Source organism: Zonotrichia albicollis, chromosome 5 (assembly GCF_047830755.1).
Source record: "Zonotrichia albicollis isolate bZonAlb1 chromosome 5, bZonAlb1.hap1, whole genome shotgun sequence".
NCBI lineage: Eukaryota > Metazoa > Chordata > Aves > Passeriformes > Passerellidae > Zonotrichia > Zonotrichia albicollis.
The window spans coordinates 73,745,860-73,767,299 of record NC_133823.1 but is presented as its reverse complement, the minus strand read 5'-3'; the positions used below and the strand labels follow the sequence as shown (position 1 = coordinate 73,767,299).

The following is a 21,440-nucleotide window of genomic DNA, read 5'->3' as shown; positions in this document are numbered from 1 at the left end:
ATACCCTTGAAGGGGTGAAAGCAGGAGCAGAGGCCTGGCTGCAGTGGGAAGTGGTTGTGCAGCGTGTGCACCTCTTTTCTCTGGGGACACGCAGCCTGCAGCTCCCCCAAAAATGTGTCAGCTTTCCAAGGGCATCTGCCTGCTGCAGAACTGGTTCTGTTTGTGTGTGGAGGAGATATCTAGAAATGTAATTTCTTTGGCTCTCCTGCCTCCTCCAGAATGTGTATCTGTGGGCCTTGTGCAGAACTGCAGCTATTTTCTGTGTCGGCTTTGCTCAGGGAGATGCGCTGCATCCTGGGAACACTGAGGGAGGTGAATGCTGGGGTTTGTGTTTCATCTCTGCCTGTGCCTCAGGCCTCAGATCTTTTCACCAGTGTTTTGATGTTTTGAGCAGATATCAGGCTACTCCTGTCTCCTGTTGTGCAGCACAGCCTGTGAAAAATACTTGGCATTGCAAAGCGCAGAGTTAGCTTTTGTTTATTCCATTGTTGATGTTTGCCACTTGCAGATGAAAAAAAAAAAAGCAAGGGGAGGGGAATAAACCGGAGAAGGTCTGCAGCAAAAATAACTGACACAGATGCAAGAGATGAGTCTAACTCCTGTTCCTGCTGAGCAACTGATGATGAGGCATGACTTGCTTTCCCAAAATATGTCAGGGAAAGAGATACTGGTGCTGTGCTGAGGGATGTTCAACACCCACCACTTTGTGTGAAGCCTGTGAGTCATGGGCACTTTTTGCTTTTGGGATCTGCTCTGCACTCCCTTCACTTGATCATAAACCCAAGCCCACCATTTTTTTTAGAAATACTAACGTTACAAATATTTACTTTAACCCATTCATGCAACACGTCAATCCCAAGACCTTTTCCAGGGAAATCCCTGCTGGGGGTGAATGAGGTGATGGTCTTTCTGGGTGGTTATCCTTTACCCAGCCTGAGAGAAGGAGATAGCATCTCTTAATCACCTTAAGCTTCTGTGGTGTGGTGCTGGTGAGTAGCTCCCAGCTTACAGAGGGATGGAGGTGAGCAGGCTGGTAAATTGGCATTTAGCTGTGGACAAGCCTGGTTTGGATGCTGAGGAAAGCTCAGGTGTCTCGCACAGGTGCCAGGTTCTGTGTGCCAGCATGGCAGAAAGGATCCCTTTGCCCAGACTCCTGGCACAGACTGAGGCATTTTCACTTGGACATGTCACTTTACTCAGGGAGTTTTGGTATTTCTTTAGGTCTGGGTTTATTTTCATGACACTCAACCCAAATGTAACTAATTTCCCCCTGCAGTTGGTGCCTGGTCCATTGTGTTCTGAGGAGGGAAGTGGAGCTGCTCAGCAATTTTGCAGAGAGTGGGAAGTCCTCCTCTGCTTTTGATTGTTAACAACCAAAGAGTTGTCTATGTCTGGTCCAAAACCCACTTTGTGGAAAGAAGCTGGAGCTTGCCAGTATCTTTAAACCAGTCTGAGGCTGCCCACGACTGTAATTTATTGTGGCCTTGGGGAGTGACTCCATTGGAAAGGTTTGGATTTGGAGAAAGGTTCCAAATTAAGGACAACTAACTTTAGGAGAAAAATGTTGTGAAATAACAGCAGAACTGCTCCAGGTCTACCGAGTTGGTGGGGGTTTTTTTGCTTGCTTGTTTTAATGGGGACCTTGGCATAACCGTGACTTGCCAGGGAAGGAGGTAACTGGGCCGGGTTGCTTTTCTGAGCCTCTCTGTGGATTGCCATACAGCTGCTGTGGGAAGGACCCAAACACAAGCTGGGGGTTGTGTCAAACCTCCCTTCTGCAAGCTTTGTGCTGCTCCCTTGCCCTGCCCAGAGCAGCTTTGGGGTGTTGGAGGTTGTCAGCTCAAGCCCCGAGGAGGAGAGCGGGTCATGAGGGGTGACTGGCACCTCTGGGCTGCCTGGCCTGGCTTCTTCTCCTGCTGAGGACGTGCACAGGCAGCACCAGGGGCTCTGTAGGTCACACAGGAAACGCTGGGAACGGTGCCCTGCTTCCTCACCTCGTGTCAGATCAGGTTATTTGTAAACCAAGGCGTGGCAGAGCAGCATGCTCATTTTATTCCCGTCCTGTCAAAGCCTGGAAAAGCTGGAAAGAGTTTTAGCTGGCTCTGGTGGCACAGTGGCTATCTGAGCTGTGTCCTGCTGTGGCCATGCTGAAGGGTTGCAGGAAAAGGCCAAGAATGTTGGCATTTCCCTTGTGGTCCTGGGAGGACAGAGCACGTGTGAGAGCTGCTCCTTGCCTTTGGCACACTGAGCCAAGCAAAGCACCACCTTGGCTCTCAGCTCGCCTGCACAGGTGTCTGTCAGGAATAGAGCGGCAAGCAGGGCCATGTCACAGCCTGTGTCACTCCTCAGTGTGCTTCTTGAGGGAGCCAGCCTCACTGGGAGGTTTGGGGAGTTTCCCATGCTGCTGGGGAAGTTCTCAAGTGGAAGGTTGGCTGGTTTCTGCTGCGTAGCAGTGCAGTGGACACGAAGGAGGCAGCCTCAGCCGCTTCACCAGCTGAACAGGAACTGGTCAGCTCACAGCTCTGTGTTCCACTCTCTTTTCCAGGTGTCTGCCAAAATAATCTTAGGGTACAGAATCATGGTTTATTGGTGATAAGCACGGAGAACCAGTGTGGTGGTGTTTGGTTTGGGGAGAGTGTGTTTGGGAGGGACACCAAGACACAGATTCTGTGTCCCAAAAGCCTCTGTGTCCTTAATGCAGTTCTGACAGGACCTGTTCCCTGCCAGAGGTGTTGCAACCCTGCTGAATGCTTTTCTGCTTTTCTCCTGGCTCTTACAGAACGATGACCTCAGGAACCTGTCCCTGTCCGGCCACGTGGGCTTTGACAGCCTCCCAGACCAGCTGGTCAACAAGTCAACGTCACAGGGCTTCTGCTTCAACATCCTGTGTGTGGGTAGGTCACCTGCTGGGCCCTCAGGGGCCACAGCCCCACACTCACACCTTTTCCCCCTGCCCAGGGCAGGGCTGAGCCCCTGCAGGCTGTGCTTGTCTTCCCAGAGCTGCTCCATGGTGAAATGGAGTGTTCCTCGTTGCCCTTTCTCTGCCCTGTCCCCTGAGTCAGAGCATGGCAAGGGCTAGCTGTTAAAATCTATCCCTCTGATCACCCAGTGGTTCTGCTTTCCCCAAAGGCTGCCTGTAAGGAAACTGAACTTGGGAACTCAATGTATTTTTAAAAGGATACTCACTTAAATCTGCTTTTCTCTGGATTGGGTGTGGAGGCTGTTTTTCACCAAATTGCATTCCTTCCCTTCCAGGGTTTGCCTGTATCCTTACATTCTTAGTTTCTCCACTTGGAAACGATGCCATTTTTAGTCTCCAAATGATGTACTGGAGAACAAAGCTTGTCACCTGTCCTCTGCTGTATTTAATGTAGAAGCTGGTTTAATAGCCTGAGTTACTTTTCCCAAATTGTTCAGAGGGTGAAATGCAAGGAAGCAGCATCTTCTCTTGGCTGTGGAGAGGAGGTAGCTGCTGTCTTGGTACGCTGTGGCTGCTCCACAGCTGGAAATCCATTGCTCAGCCCCAGGGAGCTGTGAGCCAAGCCAGCTTTGGCTTGCCAGTGAACCCAGAATCTGGTTCTGTAAAGAGACAAAACTGCTGGGTTTTTCTCTTAGCTTGGCAGTGCAGGCTGCAAACATCATCTTTCCCTTCATTGTTCATTCAAGCCTCCAAGAGGGGAGTATTGTCCCTTCTAATTAGTTACATTAATTAGCTGGAAAAACCCCACAACCCTCTGACTGTGATTTTTCAACAGCAGATTGAGAATTTCTGTGAGCTGCCTGAAAAGAAATCTAGCAAGCTTGACTCCTCTCTGTAGCTCTGTGTGTGAAAGGCAGAGATAAGAGAGGAGTTGCACTTGTGCGCACTCGAGCTCCCAGCCCTCACGTGACTCTCCTAGCAGCATGAAACCATTTCAATCCAGCAGGGAACAGCCTGATTAGCAGGCAGCTCTTTGATCAAAATGGCATAAATTAATTGCCTTTCTCTCTTGAAGTAAATATGCCTTTCTTAGCGTGACTTAATATGTCTCCATTAGCAATTTGATCCACCTCTTTTTTTCCTTGTGAAATGTGACCATCCACCGATTTTCACCCCATATTAACGTTCCACACAAACTGCTGCAGTTGGCCAAGGAACAGAAATCTCAGCCTTGAAAAAAAATTACTGTTTAAAATTGTGATTTGAGAGAGGACACAATTAAATTCAGTGTTGTAATGTGAGACTTCTAATTGGGATGTGAAATGCTGCAGAGCCTATCTGGCATAGAACACAGCAGTTCACATCCGGAGCTCCCTGAAATTCGCAGCCTCAGCCACAGGCAGTCTGTACCATCAGTTTAGGACTTGGCTCTCTGTGTGAGTTGCCTCAGCCCACCCCTGCTCACAGCATGGGTAGCAATAGCTGCTTGAGAGTGTAATTGCTAAACAAACAGTTTTGACTGAAAAATGGGATTTAGGCTAATGCTTTCATCCATGTTGCTAATTGCACTGGGGATTAGTGAAAGTGTAATATTTTAAAAGTTGGTATTTAACCAGTATGCCTTTTTCTTAAGAACTCTGGATATAGTTCTCTGTCTCAGATTTTTATTGTCTTAAGTTGCACTATGGGTATTGGATGATCTTCTTGAGACAACAAAACTGCCCGAAAAAGGCTGAAACAAAATGAGGGAAACAAAATGAGGGAGTTGAGAGAATTGGCAACTTGGTACCATTTAGAAAGTTCCTGGGTCAGTCCTGGGGCAGTGGTCAGGATGGGTACTGTCTCTGAAGACATCTGTTCCCGCAGGGATTATCTTGCTTAGCGATGTGCATGTAGCCTAATTCTGCTGCTGCCCAAGTGCAATAACTCCTTAACCTGGGGAACGTGGCGGAGAAAGAGGCGAGGGAGGCCCTGTCCTGACACTTGTGTCACTTCTGTGTGCTCAGGTGAAACTGGCATTGGCAAGTCGACGCTGATGGACACGCTGTTCAACACCAAGTTCGAGAGCGAGCCCGCCACGCACAACGAGCCCGGCGTCAGGTTGAAAGCGCGCAGTTACGAGCTCCAGGAGAGCAACGTGCGCCTCAAGCTGACCATCGTGGACACCGTGGGCTTTGGTGATCAGATCAACAAGGACGACAGGTAATCTGAGCGCTGCTGGGACACACATCCCCCTGCTGGTGCCCTCTGAGGTGGGCAGCAGGTGCTGGGGGTGTTTCCCATTCCCAGCTGCTGCTCCTGCCTAACCCTGTGGAGAGAATGGTGGGCAGCAGGGCTTAGGAAGAGCTTTTGTTCTCTTGCTGTGTCCTGGCATATACAGCTGTGGTGGGTGTGATTCGCTCTGTCCTCCAGTTTGAGGCTTCCCAGTCCTCCTTTGCGCTGCTTTTTTTGCGGGGTTTTCTTTAACATTTCTCCCAATGTGAGGCCTTACTGCTTTCTTTGCGCACATCTCTGAGGTTTTTGGTGTCTCATGGTCAGAGACAGAATTTCCATAAGCCAGGAAACCAGAGAGGCAGTCATTTTACAAACCCACCTAGTGATGTCCATGAAGCTGCCCTTGGTGGAGGGGGAACACATGGAACAACTTTCTTTCCAGAAGCACAAACAGTTAATTTGAATAAGGACATGTTACGCTGCATGAACTGCCTTTTCTCCAACAAAATGGACCCACCAATGTCCATGAATGATGCAGTTGTCTTCTGAGCTTTGCTCATAGGCTTTAGCTCTTGACAAGTCCCTCTTATCTTGTGACTCTCCATTCCCTCTTTTAAGATGATGAGATTTTGGACAAGCTAGGGGGTAGGTCACGTATTCATGTTTAAGTTTTTTTGTTAGATGATTTTCAGTGAGATTGGCAGAGCAGCAGCTCAGACTTGAATTGGACTGCCAAAGGCATTGTTCTTCGCGCTAGCAGTCTTGTGTGGTTTCCATGCACCTGAAATTGAGGGCTGTCATATCTGTTGTGCTTTGCCTGTGCACCAAGTGGAAACACACCCTTGTGAAGGAGGGACTGCAGGTTGGTGGGGAGTATCCTAAAGCAGTGCTTGTCCCGTGCCATACAGAGCTCCTGAGTGTCCACCAGTGTCCTGTGTGGTCCCAGCTCTAATTCCTGCTCTTCTCTGTGCCTTCTCTCCCCAGCTACAAGCCCATAGTGGAATACATCGACGCCCAGTTCGAAGCCTACCTGCAGGAAGAGCTGAAGATCAAGCGCTCCCTGTTCAACTACCACGACACGCGGATCCACGCCTGCCTCTACTTCATCGCTCCCACCGGGCACTCGCTCAAGTCCCTGGACCTGGTCACCATGAAGAAGCTCGACAGTAAGGTACTGGCTGCCTGGGTCACCACGGCCCTGTGGTGCTTTCGTTATCTTGCCCTCTGCTCGGGAAAATCATGTCTGGGTTTAGCAGTGGAGAACTGCAGGCAGAAAGTGTGAGAGGTGTACCTGGGGCAAGCTGCTGCAATGGGTCATTATTCTGCTTCACATGCTGCACAGGTTTATTGAGAGTTTGGGCTCCTACTCTTTTCCAGCTCTACCTTGGGTGGGGAGCTTGGCCATGTGCTCCCCAGCTCCTCTTTAAAGTCAATAAAGACAGTTGAGGTTGTCTTTCTAGTTAGTTAAAAACAAAACGAGGTGCTGTGTCTGCTTGCTCTGACCTCACCCAGCTAGACAAAAACGGTGATGTGATCTGCTATGGCAAACATAGTGGTGTTCTAGCTGTAAAGTCATAGACAAGAATCTGAGTTAAATATGTTAGCTGGCATCTGCTCTTCCAGGTGCCCTCATGGGCTTGGTTTAAATCATGGTTCAAATGAGATTGCCCCTCTTCTAGGAAAAATAACTGAGGTACAAATGTAGAGCCTGAGTAGCTAAACTGAGCTTCTCTGTGCTCCTTTCCATCATGATTAAGCAATTTAAATCAGTCCACTGTGCACCTCCTTGGATCCTGATTCTGCAGGACATCAATGATGGCAGTGGTTCTTTGTTTCCTAGAGAGGCCAATCGATTGGATTTTATGTGGTGAGGGAGAAAGTTCCTTGCCTTCATCAACTGAAAATAAGGTTATGGAGATTTATCCCAAGTGAGCTAATTGACATTCCTGGTCTATCTTTTTGGCCAAGGGGTATTTAATAGCTCCAAACAGAATTAAGTGATGTAATAGAAGAGGATTTTTAAGTACTATAGTTAAGATCCCATCATATAGGTCGATATTACTGTTATCCTCAGTACAATTTCTGTCTGCTGTTGCAGGGAAAAGCAAACCTGCAAGATCAAAAGCAGAAACTGTCCCTCTGAAGGGAGGAGACAGGGAGAGAAGGCAGGATCGGCAGGATCTTCATCCTTGCCAACAGCCTGCCTAGGGAAGAGAGGCAGTAACTCATCTGTCATCTCAGAGCTGTGCAGGGAGGAGTGATCCCTGGCCCTGCAGTGCAGCAGCGTCCAGGGGCACATGAGGGCACACAGGTGGGGGAAGTGTGCCTGTGTTACTGCCAGCCCCTGTCCTGTGTGTCCCAGGGCTGGATGGGCACCATCTGCTTCCACCTCCTGTGGGTGACAGCAGCTCTGCTGCCCCTCCGGTGTCCCTGCTGACATTCCCCTATTGGGGTCTGTGACAGGCTGTTGTCTGAGCGTGGCTCCAGCTGAAATCCAGGCAGCTGCAGTACCAGGGGATGTGCAGAGATGGTCATTTCCTTTCTCTTTTTTTTTTGGAGCAGCTCATAATAATCTATGACAACATTTCCTGTCCAGCCAATTCAGATGAGGAGGGGAGTATGACAGGACAGGAAATAGCATGCTGCCAAATTGCATTTGACTTCTTTCTAAGGCCATCACTGCTGCCTGGAAATCCTGCCTGAGGTGGTGCTGCTGGCAGCAGCAGCCCCAGGGAAGTTCATCTGCTGGGCATGCTGGCTGGTGGCACTTCAGGGCTGTCACTGGGTGTTCTGCTCTGTCCTCTCCCAGAGACACAACCTGTGCTGTCCTGTCTTGCAGGTGAACATCATCCCCATCATTGCCAAGGCCGACACCATCGCAAAAAATGAGTTGCACAAGTTCAAGAGCAAAATCATGAGCGAGCTGGTCAGCAACGGCGTTCAGATCTACCAGTTCCCCACCGATGAGGAGACAGTGGCTGAGATCAACGCCACCATGAGCGTATGTTATCTGGGGGGGTGCCTGCCCTTGCCTTGCCTGGCCCTGCTGGGTCTTGCTTGGCTTCAAAACTGCAATTTAAGCACAGACATCAGCCTGGCCAGAAGGCTTTTGGGGGCTGGCAGTACCTGGTCTGATACGTTTCCTTGTGTGACAAACACTTCTCCCCCGTTGCAGTTCTCACATCCTTCCCCTGTTGCAGTATTCCCGTCTCTGGAAAGGAAGAGGATGGGAGGCAGGGCCTCAGTGTGGTCAGGGCAGAGAGCTGAGGTTTGGCTTTCCTGTCCCAAACGACCACTGGCTGCTTCATGAGGGTGATTCATTCAGTGCCGCCTTTGTTTCGGTTTCCGCTGGTGCTCCAGCTCTCCACAGCCCAGCAGTGGCTCTGGCTGTGGCCTCCTCCCCTGCCTCTAGACACCAGGTGGGAGGGCACTAAGGGCTAGGCTGGACCTAACATTTTAGTGGGGGTTACCACGGGAAGCAGCTCTTTGCCAAGGGCCTGACTCAGGGTGCAAAGGGAAGAATCTGAGCTCAGGATTGCTGGCAGTGAGGTGTTGACTGGCCCCAAGAGGATGTGCCAGTCTTAAAACAAGTGCACTCAGATTAAGCTATTTCTTTGCTATTTGAAGGCTGCTGTGAGTTTTGCTGCTCAAGGGCTTGTAGATGGGCAATTATCTCATCCAGCTGAATGTTAGACCCTCTGCACAGCTCTCTATTGCCTCTCTTGCCGTTTTGAGCAGGGAGAAGCTAGCACAGAGAAGGCATGTGGCTCTACCAGCGTGCATTGGTGCAGAGCCCTGCCTTCCTCAGTTGCAGCCTGGCTGCTGGGAAACCCCTTTGCCAGATAATCCCATCTCCTCTGCCCTGACATCTTCCCTTCCCACCCAGGCTGTGACCACAGCTTAGCTGACACAGCTCCCGCTCCCAGAGCTTGCACCCAGCCCCTTTGGCTGCTGTGAAGGCAGGGGGAGTTTTCCGCTGGGCTGGGCTGGGCTGGCAGCTGAGGCGAGCTCCCTCCTGGCAGCAGCCACACTTCTGGGAGCAGATCCCAGATTGCTGCCACCACACCCACAGACAGACCTGGACGGAGCAGAGCTCCATGACTCAGATGTGTCAGCTCTGCTCTTCCCCTTGCTCACAGCTTTGCCCTGTGTAAGAGGAAGCACTAGCAGTTCTTTGTAGCAGCAAAATCCCCCTGAATTTTGCCTTCCTTGAGAAGATCTAGTGTATTTTCTTTTTTATTGTTTCACGATTCTTTTTTCTCGGTGTTCAAATTCAGTTCCAGTTTGTAAGACTTGTTCTGTGCTTAAGACAGTAGTGCTTTGTAATTAAATGGAAAACAATGTACGTATCTCGTGTTTTTACAACTTCAGAATTTTGGGCTTTAAGTCTGATCGGGTTTCTCATCCAGATTGTCCTGTTGCTCTTCCTGGAACCAGACAAATTGCAAAGGCGTTTAAACAACTTAAATTTAGCAGAGCTGCCCCAGTAAACAGCTTTCTCGAGAAACAATCTCTGGCAAGACAGCAAAGGAAATCCCCGGCCTCATTGTCCCTTTCCTTTTGTAGGTCCACCTTCCTTTTGCCGTGGTTGGCAGCACTGAGGAAGTGAAGATTGGCAACAAGATGGCGAAAGCCAGGCAGTACCCCTGGGGTGTTGTGCAGGGTACGTTACCAAGGGCACCAGCCAGACCTTCCCATGCTGTCCCCTTCTGATCCAAGAATAACCAGTTCTGTTACTTCCATCTCTGGATGGCCCTTACCAAAATCTGAGAGAGCACAGCTGAGATCTGAGCATGGGCATCTGGACACGAAGCCAAAAGCTCCTTCCTGCAGGAGGGCAGAGTTTGGCCAGGACACTGTTTGCAGCCTAGGCTTTACTGAAGATGCCAAAAATCCAGAGCTGATCCTTGCTTTCCGGCTAGCACTGAGAAGTACAGAATTGAGATGGTGATGGTCTCCTTGTGGCTTCAGTTGTGTATCCCATTGGAGAATGGCCCAGGAAGCTGCAGGGGAGCATTCACACTGCAGTTCTGTAAAACTCTCTGGTTTCTCAGTAATACCAGCTGCCCCTGAAGCAGCTTCAGAGACTTCCACTGTGTTTACCAGAGGTACCGGGAAAAACAGTCAGGAAAGAAGCTGATGCATTTGGGATGTCTTGGACTTGACCTGTACCCTTCTGGGTTCTTGCTGTTCCCAGAGGACTAGGACCAGATAGCTGGAGATTGAGTTTAGACTTGGCCTCTGCAAGCCCCTATGAGTGCTGGGATTTTGAGTGGGTTTGGGTGGGAAGTGAAATCCTGTGAGCAAACAGATCATCACCTTGCTGGTGCCAAAATGGGTGGGGAGGTGGGAGCCCTGTCACAGATGGGCAATGCACAGATGGTGCAAACCCAGTGCAGGCCTTGAGCTCAGGCCCGTGCTGGCGTGGGATGGCTTCAGCCCCAGCTCAGCAGGGCCTCTTGGTGCGGGCTGGCTCGGAGCTGTGCTCTGAGGTTTGCTGCACTGGGGCCCAGCTCCCGGGTTTCATGTTCTCCCTGTGGATATTGTGTCGTTTTTGCAGTGGAAAATGAAAACCACTGTGACTTTGTGAAGCTGCGGGAGATGCTGATCCGGGTGAACATGGAGGACTTGCGGGAGCAGACGCACACCCGGCACTACGAGCTGTACAGGCGCTGCAAGCTGGAAGAGATGGGCTTCAAGGACACAGATCCAGACAGCAAACCTTTCAGGTAGGGATGTGCAACACAGGCACTGCTGTGCTCTGCAGTCTGCTTGCTCTGCTGCTGCTCAGGGCTGCCTGAAATTCTGGTGAGGAAAAGTGCAGCCATGTCTGTGTGACAGCAAGGTGGCCCGTGCTCTGGGGACATCCTGGGGTAAATGACCCTCCTGGAGCTCCTCACAGCTGGCCCAAGGTGAGCTGTGAAGAGGGTGCCACGGTCTCATGCCTGAGGTTTGGCTGATTACCGAACACATAGTTCATTCTGTCAGACAGCTTTATTGGTCTGCAGCCCAAGCCATTAGCCAGGGACAGCAGCTGTGTGGGAATTTGGGAGGGAGTGTTTGTTTTCTCCCTTCATTTCCTGTTTCCCATTCCTCCCCAGCTTTTCCCCAGTAATTGCACCCCCTGCCTCACAGTGTTCCATGTCCTCTCTGCCTCCTGGGGAAGGCAGTCAGAATTCCAGTGCACCGGTGGGGGCTTGCCCTGTAACACACATGTGTGTCAGGGGCTGGCATTGGTTTGGGGTCTTGTTTCTGACTTACTGAGTTGATGCAGCTGCACTTCTTCTGCAGCAGAAACCTGGCTGGAATCAGTCAAGCCCAGTTCTGTTACTAAGCCCAAGTGTGAAGCTTTATTGGATTTCCTTTCTGGAGAGCAATGGCTTAAGATGGGCTCAGCCCTTCCTTTGGAGGAATCTGAGGAATTTCCATTGCTTCCTGTACACGAGGCCTCTTTTGACCAAGCTATAAGTAGAAAGGAAATGAAAATGTACAGAATTTCTCCATCTGGTACGTGCTAGTTCAGAGCAGCTCACCTCTGGGTGCCTTTTCCCTCCAATAAACAAACAAAACCTATGATCCCAAGCTGTTTGGCCGAGGCTGATGTATATCTGAAATGAGGGAGACATTCTCTCTGAGCTCAGGGATCAAAAGGATGCTTTTCCCTGCATCTTGGCCCCAGGAGCCACAGGAACTGCTGCCCTTCAGCCAGCTTGCATCAGCCAGGAGCAGGGAGCCTTTGGCAAATCTCAGGGGGAGCAGGGCAGGAGGTCCCAGCAAAGCCTTGGTGCTGTGTAGGAGCTTCTGTGAGGTGTGGAAAAGGGGCACTGCTGCTGTCTGAGACCCCCACATTGCTTGGCCAGGCTGCCAGAGGTCGGGAGGGAGCCCCAGGATCCCAACAGGCATCAGCCCCATGAAATGAGGTCTCTTTGCACAGAGACCATTCTGCTGTCCTCTGTCTGTTGTGGGCTGAATTCTTTGCTGCTCTGGTTGAGCTTTTCGAAATTCTCCTTTTTCAAATAATATTATTTGCCAGGGCATCCTTCAGTGTGTGGGGATGTGTTGGGAAATCAAGTTACTCTTGTAGTTTAGGTTCATATGGTTGTGTACTTAAAAGCCAATTCCCTTGTCATCTTTGCCTGTGAGAAGCAGCAGGGATCCCAGTTGGTTTGGACTGTTATTCCTTAGGGCTGTAATTGTTTTTTTCACATGCAGCCTGGGAGTTGCCAGGCCTGTTTCTCTGAGAACTTGGCTCCTCTGGAAGTCAGAGTCACTGCAGCAGAGAATGAAGCTTTGAACATGGGACAATTTAACACGAAGCCCCTGCCCCTCTCACTCCTGCCAGGCTTTTCCTGCTTGCCCATCAGCCAGCACGGTGTTTCTGGAAGTGAGCTTTGGAAGGAGTGATTGCAGATCCCACGAGCTGCGTGCAGAGCTTTCTGTTTCACTCTCTGAGGCTCTGCTGCTCCCTAGGACAGCGTGGCACTAATTGCAGATTCAGTTTGTGCTCACTGAGCAGCAAAGGCTCACCTGCCCTCGGGCTTTGCCACATCCTTCACAAGGAATTGAAGTTTCAGTGTCCACAGTCAGAGCATTAAATCCAGCACTGAATTTTAGCGAGGTTTTGTTTTGAGTCTCCTGAAGACTGTATGCTGTGAGAGGTCTGGTTCTGCATGTAGCTAAAAATCCAAAGATAGCTCTTGCCCTGCTCTCCCACGAAAGGATTTTTGTAGTTTTTAGAATCAGTATTTTTGCTTCCATGTGTAGGAAGCTGGTGTGGTCATGTGGAATGGTGTGATTTCTCTGGGGCGGCCGGTGCTGTGCCAGAGCAGCTCTGGGCATCCTGTCTGGGGGGTATTTTAGGAGGTAACTGAAGTGCCTATTAATTAGCAGAGTTAAATACAAGGCTTGAGATAATCTGACAAGTTGCGTTCCCCAGCTCAATATTGCATCCCCTAAAAAAACCCCATCCAATAAAAAAGCCATCAAACCCCCCGACACTGCTAGGAAAAGTAAAAGCTTGACTTGTTGGAATTAGGATGTTCCACTGGCCCAAGAGTTAATGTGTTCCTGAGGCACATGGATGCAACGTGTCTGTGTGACTTCAGTGGAGTTTTCATTTTAAAAATGCTTTTTCAGAAAAGCCTCTTGGGGGAAATAGTTATCATTCCCACACTATCATTATGGCTGGGCTATCCAAATCCATTTAAGGAATAAAACAAAAGAGGAATTTGGCATCCAGAGTTCCTAAGAGGCTTTAAAAATCTCAGAGGTACATGGACAACGTATTTCATGTCCCAAATCTTCACTGCCTATCTCAGTGCTGGGGAAATGAAGGAATGCCAAGGAGTGGAGAGGGAATGAAGGAATCCAGTCATGTGGCTTTTTGGAGTAGGAAGGCTGCTGATGGTTTGCAAAGGCCAAAGGAGAAAGGGAGGTCTCCCAGGATGGTGTTATCTAAATCAAGCTCCTGATGTGACTCTATCAGCAATGAGTAGTGAAAATGAATTCTGCTCTGTGTCAGTGTCGTGCCTAATGAGCTACACAGGGGCAGATTTCTCCCGGGTCTGCTACACAAACCTTGCATTTGGAAGGCAGACTTGGCACAAACACAGGGAGAAGGGAGGCGGTGCGGCTCCGAGGGATCCCGGCCCCGTGGGCATCGGGGAGTGCTGCAGGCACTCGTGTGGAGGCTGCTTCCCTTGCAGGACAGGGCGATGCGCGGGGCGCTGTGCAGGGAGCTCGGCTCCTCGTTCCCATTCGCCTCCCGCTGCCGCCCCCTAAAGCTGCCATGGCTTTCGCGGGGCTGGTGCTGCCTCTGCGGGAGCCTCGGCCGTGCTTTGCGACACCACAGCCCCAGTGCTGAGGTCTCCGAGGGCTGGAAGCTCCGGGCTGTGCTTGAAACGCTGTTCTGACTGGGGTTTGTGTGCTCTTAACAGTCTCCAAGAGACTTACGAAGCAAAGAGGAATGAATTCCTGGGCGAACTCCAGAAGAAGGAGGATGAAATGAGGCAGATGTTTGTCATGCGAGTGAAGGAGAAGGAAGCAGAGCTGAAGGAAGCGGAGAAGGATGTGAGTATATTGTGACTGTGAGGGCAGGGCTGTTAGAGACCATGTCCTGCTGGGGCAGGAAGCTGCTCCTCAGGCCTTGTGCTGCTGCAGAGGTGCAGACAAGAGTGCGGCCCTCAGTGCCCGAGTTCCCGTGTTCTGCACGAACCGATAGAGTACCAGGGTACTGAGCACTGAGGGATGCAATATGGAGCTGCTGCTGCTGTGGGAATTCCTGCTCTCTGGAGTGCCAGGGAGTGTTACCTGCAGGGCTTTTCTCACGAGTCAGGCAGACTGGGGACGGGCTGATGGCCTGCAGGCAGTGCAGGGAGGCCTCAGTGCCAGCAGGAACACCTGGGACGTCATAAATCAGGGTGGAACATTCCTTCCTCTCTTCCCAGCCAATTCTCACTGTCTCTGTCCCGGCAGCTTCACGAAAAGTTTGACCATCTAAAGAGGACTCACCAAGAAGAGAAGAAAAAGGTGGAAGACAAAAAGAAGGAACTTGAGGAAGAGCTGAACAACTTTCAAAAGAAGAAGGCAGCAGCTCAGCTATTACAGTCACAGGCTCAGCAGGCAGGTTCTCAACAAACCAAGAAAGACAAGGACAAGAAAAAGTAAGCGGTTGTCACCCACACCCTTTGTAGGGTTTGTTATAAATTTTGGGAGGTTGTTTTTTTTTTTTCTTGCTGCATGTCTGTATTTGCTTTTCCCCATTACCAGACTGGAAACAGGCCTTTTGTCAGCCTGATCAAATAAAATATTTTTTTTTCTAAAGGGTGGGCCAGGGACATGATCTTAATTTTTCTCTAGAAGAGTACCTTCAAATTTTATCTTCAAGTCTGACTGGTGTGGGAGAGCAATTGGATGGTGGAGTTTTGATTTGTGATCTGTTCAGCATCTTCTGGAACTATGGGATGTTCTGGACTGAGATTTTTCTGCCCGAGCCAGAAGTATTAAGGGAGTTGCTACCCGTCCTTTCTTTCACCGGTAGTCTCCAGTTCCCATTCCTTAAGGTTGTAGTTGTAAGTAGAAGTAAATTAGAAACCAAAACCACCATGTTATTTTTACATGGGGAATGCTAGTGCCAAAAGTGATGACTTGGAAGCTTGCTTTAAAGACAAGAAGCTTTGGTTTTGTATTTTTTTAGAAAAACAAACTACTACGGTACTGTAATTGCAGTTAAATGGCGTTTGTGTTTGTATCAAGTTGACATAATAAGCTAAGAAACCTTTACCTTTTAGTCAAGATCATGGCACTGTTTTTTACTATTTTATATTTGTGTCCTAGGAGTGTGATCCTTTGCCCTCCCCTGGCTTTCTCCATTCCTAGTAAGAGGGTGCTCATGCAAGTCCTTAGTGAGTCACCTGTGCTAAGGGTGCTTAGTTGGTACTGCCATTGGGAAGGCTGGGGATGCAGCAGATCTCACTGGAAAACACTTGGTTAACCCACACACAAAACCGACAGTTCCACGCTGCTTTCACTGCCCAGGAGAGAATGGGGTGTTCCTTAGAGCAGCAGGGGTGGTGTCACCCCTGGCAGAGCCGAGTGCCAGCAGGGCTGTGCTCAGGCCCTTGTGTCTGCCGTGCCAGCCTGGGAGCTGCAGCTGGCCTGAGCTGTGTGGCAGCAGCCGTGCAGCAGATGCGCTGGCGTTTCACAGCCTGCACCCTCGCTGCACGGCCCTGTCTCTGGCTCTGTGCCCGGGCAGGTGGGCAGGGCCTGGGGCCGCTTCCTCGGTGCCGTCAATTGATGTAGCTCCTATGGAGCCGTGCTGCTCGCTGCTGCCCGAGGGCCTGGCCCCGGGCCCTGCCAGGATCCGGGGAGTGCTGCGTGCTGCACGCTCTGCTCGGGGAGAAATCCTTACAGACCAGACCCAGGGGTGTTGGGCTGGGCGCTGGAACGGGCCAGTGGCGGCAGCTAAGGCCCAGGCATGCTGAAACCCCCTGCTGCAGATAGATAGCTGGGACACTCATCTTCTCTCACCTGAGATCTCAGACGTGGTGATGTATTCCCTAAAGAAAATAGAAAGTTTTGAAGACCCTTTTCCTTATCTCTCAGAGTTAGCCTAGTATTTTTAAGAACTGTGCAGTCAGATTTTTTCATCTCTCAGCTGTAGGACCAGTGCAGTACAGAGTGGCCTGGGGAGTTCTGTCCCTTTGGGTGGTCAGTGTGAGCTCCTGTTTGGTTCTCATGGGTGAGACAGGGCTGTTCCCTGGGACCGTGACAAACACAGGTTCTGCTTTGCTGCTGCGTTCACAGAAATCCAGCCTCGAGGAACATGCCCGTGTTTTAGTGTGTCCTTTGTGTCGCTCCACGCCAGGTGCTGTACCTGCTGCAGGTGTTCTCTAGCGTCAGAGTTACTAACAGAGGCTTTCAAGGGAAATGCTGATGCTCCTGCCTTGTAGCTTGCCTTGGTTTTCTGAAGGCTTTCAGTTTCTCCTTGCCCTCTAATGTGGAGCTGCAGTTTGTGTAGTTAAGGCTTCCAACCTCTCTCTCTGCTGCCATGGCCTGTGGTGCTTCTTGTGCAGTTGCCAGAGGAAAGCCTTGCCATGCCTGACCCTTACAGCCTCCCCACAAAGTAATTAATGGGAATGCTTGATTTTTCTCAAGGTGGGATTGGATTTCTCTGATTTAGGCAAGAGAGACTTCCCACTGTGGTGTGCATGCTGGAGGGAAGGCTCAGGGTGAAATCTGCTGCTGGCCTGACTCCATGAGGGAGAGCTCAGCCTTCTTGATTTCCAGACTATTCCCCCAAAAATTCTCTAGCTTGTACTCTTTTTATCTAAAAAGTTTGGGGCTGTGGCCTGACAGCAGCAGTGTTTGGGGACAGCACACCTGTGTCCTCAGGCACCGAAGGGGTGGGTGCAGAGCAGACTCTGGCCCTTGCCTGGACGTGGGGCTGAGCCCCTGCTGTAGGGACTGTGCTTCCAACCTGACCAGTCTGGAGAGAGCTGCTGGCAGCAGAGCCAGTGGGAGAGGCAAGCAGCCTTGTGGTGCTGGCCTGCTGCAGGCTGCATGGCCGCATGCCTCAGCATGTGCCGCTGTTGCTGCTCATCCGCAGCCCCCCAGGAGCCAGGACCATCTGCTTGGCTTCTGTCTCCAGTTATTAAAAGCTGCCTCTGAAAGCCAAGTGCAAAACCTTTTTTTCTTTTCCCCAGTTCCTTTCCACTTAAGTTTCCTGTCCAGTGTGCCTGGTCTGGCCATCAGGGGCCATGCTAGTCCCAAAGCAGTCCCAGAGCTACAACACCCCTGTCAGGGCCTGGCCCAACACCCTGTGAAAAGAGGGGTTTGGTGGTGCCTGGAAGATCTGAGCTGACTGTGAAAGCCCAAGTGCTTGGAGACATCCTGGTGTCCAGGTGTGAGATACCTGAGCTATCCTGCTGGGATGTCCATGGCAAGTACCCCAGGCTGGCCCCCTGCACCCGCTCCCAGCTGGGAACAAGTGAGCCCCAAAGCCACCGAGCTCTGTGGTGACAGGCTGTCACCTGGGCCAGCTTACAGGGTTGGTTGGTCAGTACTTCTGTGTCTGCAGTTTTTCTTTTTATTTTTGCTTGTCATAGGCCAGAGTAGAGCCCAGCCTCGAGGTTGAATTTCTTTGTAATTCCATAATCCGTCTGCATGCCCACCCACCGGAGCGGGTTGCTGGTGTTGGCTCTCCTGGCTTTCTTTATTTTTTTTGCATTTTGAGTTCAATTAGTGCTAACTTTTTTGTTTTTTGTTCTGTTTTTTTAACTTGCAGTGCAAGCTTCACATAAAGCCTGTCGAGCCAAGGATGTTCCTGCATTCACCTGCTTTTGCAGTAATGTGTCTCTGCCATCTGTTTTCTTTTTATATTTTTTTTCCATTTTTTAACATGAATAACTATTAACTCATCTAATAACATAGTGGGAACAAGAAGGAAGAGGGATTGGGTGCAGGACTGTGCAAGTGGAAGTTCAGGGGTGGGTGGAGGGACCAGGTAACCATGATGACACCGTGCATTTTTCTCACCAAAACCATCAGCAGTAAATTACTTTTGGCCCCCAGTCTGAGCCAAGAGTCAGAGCTGGCTGTCAGCAGCTCAGGTGTTGGCTGGCTCAGGTGCCCTCAGTGCTGCTGGCTGTGCTGTGGGATGCCCAGGGAGTGGCTGGCTCAGAATGTCCCAGCCAGCCCAGGCCGTGGCTGGAGCTGGAGCTCAGCCTGAGCCATGTCCCTCAATGTGTTGAGCAGCCCCAGTGCCACGGGCAGAGGGAGGGGGTGTGTGCAGATAACCCAGTGTAACTGACCCTGCATGCTGTGACATTTGCATGATAATCTGTGTAGCTCCTGTTCCTGCTGCCCGCCCTGGCCTGGTTTCCAGCCTTGGGGAGGGACCGTTCCCAGCACTGCTCCATTGCCTCCACCCTTTGGAGCCTCCCTTAAAATCCTGCCTGCTTTCCAAGGGGCAGGATCTGAACGAGGCTTAGCAGCCCTCATGGAATCAAATGCCTGGGCAGGGGGGAGATCAGAGCCTTCAGCATCCTCTTGGAAATTCCCGGTGCGTGTGGGATCCACAGTTCCAGGCCAAGGGAGAGAAGGTGCCTGGACACAGTCTCTGTGCTGCCCCCAGCCCTCCTGCAGCAGGAATAATGTCGCATTCAGGTGTTCCTAGGACATGCCAAGGAGCTGTAGGATAAGCCAGGCCCTGCACACAGTGGAAATGGGGCTGTTTCAAGTGTTTTTTCCATGCCATTGCTTGCAGACAGTGTCATTCCCTTCCTTCCCAAGGAGTGGCAAGCCGTGCTTACCCTGTGACTCCTGGATTTCTTCCTCTGCCAGTGCACAGCCAGCACTTGCTAGCTGGGCAGTCTCTTTAAAGCCTTCTTTAAACCCTTCTTACACAAAACTCTTCCTACCTGAGTCTCCCACTACAGCTGTTTGCCTGCTTCTGGATGCAATTTCTCTGGGGAGAAAAGAAAAGGCAGACTTCTCACTTCTTTTAATCACTTGTTCCTCAGCTGTTGGATTGGGAAGTGCTTGGAGGTTAGCTTATGGGTCGTCCTGCTTTTTAACCCTCACTGCTTAAACATGGCTTTAGGAAGAGAATATCTATGAACCATGTCTTGGTAGACAGCAAAAATTGATAAATAAGCTGGAAATAAAGCAGTTAACCTTTTTATCCTTTTAAAAAATATGTATAATTTCTTTTTTTTTTTTTAGATTATTTTAAAGTAGTTTTTAAAATTATTATTCTTTTGTTGTTGTTGTTTGGGTTTGGTTTTTTTCCCCTCCTGGAGTTGCCAACTATGCACTTTTCATCGGGTTAAATAGGTTTGCTGCAGGGTTAATTGGAAAAATGAAATTCTGGTTGTTGTGGCTTCTGGCAAACCCAGCTTTAAAATCTTGAGTTATGAAGGAAGAAGTTTGAGTTGTTTGCATGAGTTTTTTACAGTCACATCACATGCCCATCACCGAGTGCTCGTGGCAATATGCTTTGCTTCAGCTGCCTCTATGCATGTCATCTTTTTAATTACCAGTGTTTTGTGCCAAGTAGAAAACTTAATTTTAACATTTATTTCTCCTGCTTCATTTAACAGCCCTTCAAGGGATGTTTAGCAGGGGAAATCAGCTGAGCTGAGCTTTTCCTTTTTGACAGAAAGCTGTGGCCAAGTTACATTAGTGTCTTTTTGGTTGAGTTTTTCTCCAGCAGAAAACCAGCTGTGTTGGAGAAACTGGGAATAAACCACAAACTTGAAGATGTCAAAGGTACTGTTCTGGTTTTTTTGCCAAAGGAGATGGAAACTACTTTTTTTCCCATCTTGAACCCCTCTGGGCCATGTTTAGCTTGTTCCTGCTGCTCTTGTTGCTTTTCCTTTCCCTGTGCCTTTTTTCCCAGTAGCCCCTGATGTGCATGGAGTGAATGATAGACTCAGGTCTGGCTGGATGTGCTTTCACCTCTGCATGTAAGTACAGCAGGAAGAGACTGACCCTTCCTGCCTCGCTCCTGACGGGAGAGCAGCCGTGCTGTTCTGGGAGATGCTGCAAGTCACTCACTTGCAAGTGGGGTGGCTAACGCCCCTCTGAAACTGCACGTTCCTCACAAGGTGGATTTCAGTCCTTAGGCTAACACAGAGGAGCAGGGCAGGCCACTGAAATGTGCTTTTTCTGGGATGGGGATGTTCCCAGGGCATGAAGCAAACCCCCAGAACGGAAAAGCGAAGGCAGTCCAGGTCTCTGTGAGGGGCTGTGGCTGCTCTGCAGAGAGGGGCACACGTGGGTCTGGCAGGCAGTGGGAGAGGAGGAGATGGATTAAGGGTTTGCTCCCCCAGAACGACGTTGTTCCTTGCAGGGGGGCAGTGAGTAGGAAGGTGCCCTTGCAGCTCATGGTTGTGAAATGCATCCTCTTGAGATGCATCTCCTGTGGCGAGAGCTGCAGGAGCCACAGGGGAAAGCAGGCGCTGGCACCCACGCCAGGCTCCTCTCCAGCTGGAGAGCTGCCGCTCCTGTCACCCCTGCACGCGCTCCTGACAGCTTGGAATGCCAGCAGGGAGCTGCGTGTCTCCCTGGAAGGACATCCACGTTAAACAGGGCCCGTGGTTCTGCAGGCAGCTCTGCTCTGCTTCTCCCAACCCCTCCCCATGCAGACGGAAGTGTCTTTTTGTGTGTGACCACCTCAGCTGTGTCCGTGTGACTCCAGTCCCCTTCCGTGTCCCTTCTCCCCGGGCCTGGGCTGCACGTGCAGGGTGCGAGATCTGCGGCGCTCTCACCAGCGTGTGCCAGCACAGAGCTCTACAAATATGAAGGGTTTTTTAATTAATGGGAAACAAAGCTGTGAACAGCAGTAGAAATCTTGTATTTTTAATATCCTGATTGCCTTAAACCATAGATGTAGGACTTTATTACCTTGCTATTGGAAAATAACCCATGTTTGTAACTAAACAATTGTGTAACCTACATACAGTGTTAATGCAAATGATATGTATGCATCTGTTAGATATTGTCACTTTATTTGATGTTAAAATATTTCAGTTTTTGAATTACAGATGGAATAATAACCTTCTAGCATAAGCTCAGTTATTTCTTGTATATGCTTCAGGCTGCAGATCCGCATAGTGCCAACACTTGAAGTGGGGAGAGGAAATATATTTTTACCCAAAGCTTTGGTCTTTGCGTGGCCTCTGTGACATTTGCTGTTGCCGTTGTGTGGCGGGGTGACGGGAGGGTCACCTGTCAGCCTCTGCCTCCCCAGCAGCTTATTCTGTGCCTCTGAGGTGCTCTGTAGGTTCGTGCTGCTGTTTGTCAG

General features: G+C 50.3%; 1 protein-coding gene across 2 annotated transcripts in view; it reads left to right on the top strand.

Annotated features, from left to right (window-relative positions):
• SEPTIN11 (septin 11) overlaps nucleotides 1-21,440 on the top strand; it is a 46,398-nt gene that overhangs the window by 20,239 nt on the left and 4,719 nt on the right. The window contains exons 2-10 of one of the 2 annotated variants that reach the window (XM_074542127.1): nucleotides 2,780-2,894; nucleotides 4,927-5,122; nucleotides 6,119-6,305; nucleotides 7,974-8,135; nucleotides 9,701-9,797; nucleotides 10,695-10,863; nucleotides 14,071-14,203; nucleotides 14,609-14,796; nucleotides 17,919-21,294. In XM_074542127.1, the coding sequence (XP_074398228.1) occupies nucleotides 2,780-2,894; nucleotides 4,927-5,122; nucleotides 6,119-6,305; nucleotides 7,974-8,135; nucleotides 9,701-9,797; nucleotides 10,695-10,863; nucleotides 14,071-14,203; nucleotides 14,609-14,796; nucleotides 17,919-17,934 (1,263 nt within the window). In that variant the 3' untranslated portion in view covers nucleotides 17,935-21,294. Of the gene's footprint in view, nucleotides 1-2,779; nucleotides 2,895-4,926; nucleotides 5,123-6,118; nucleotides 6,306-7,973; nucleotides 8,136-9,700; nucleotides 9,798-10,694; nucleotides 10,864-14,070; nucleotides 14,204-14,608; nucleotides 14,797-17,918; nucleotides 21,295-21,440 lie in introns of those variants that run through there. The other variant, XM_074542128.1, reaches the window with a different exon arrangement.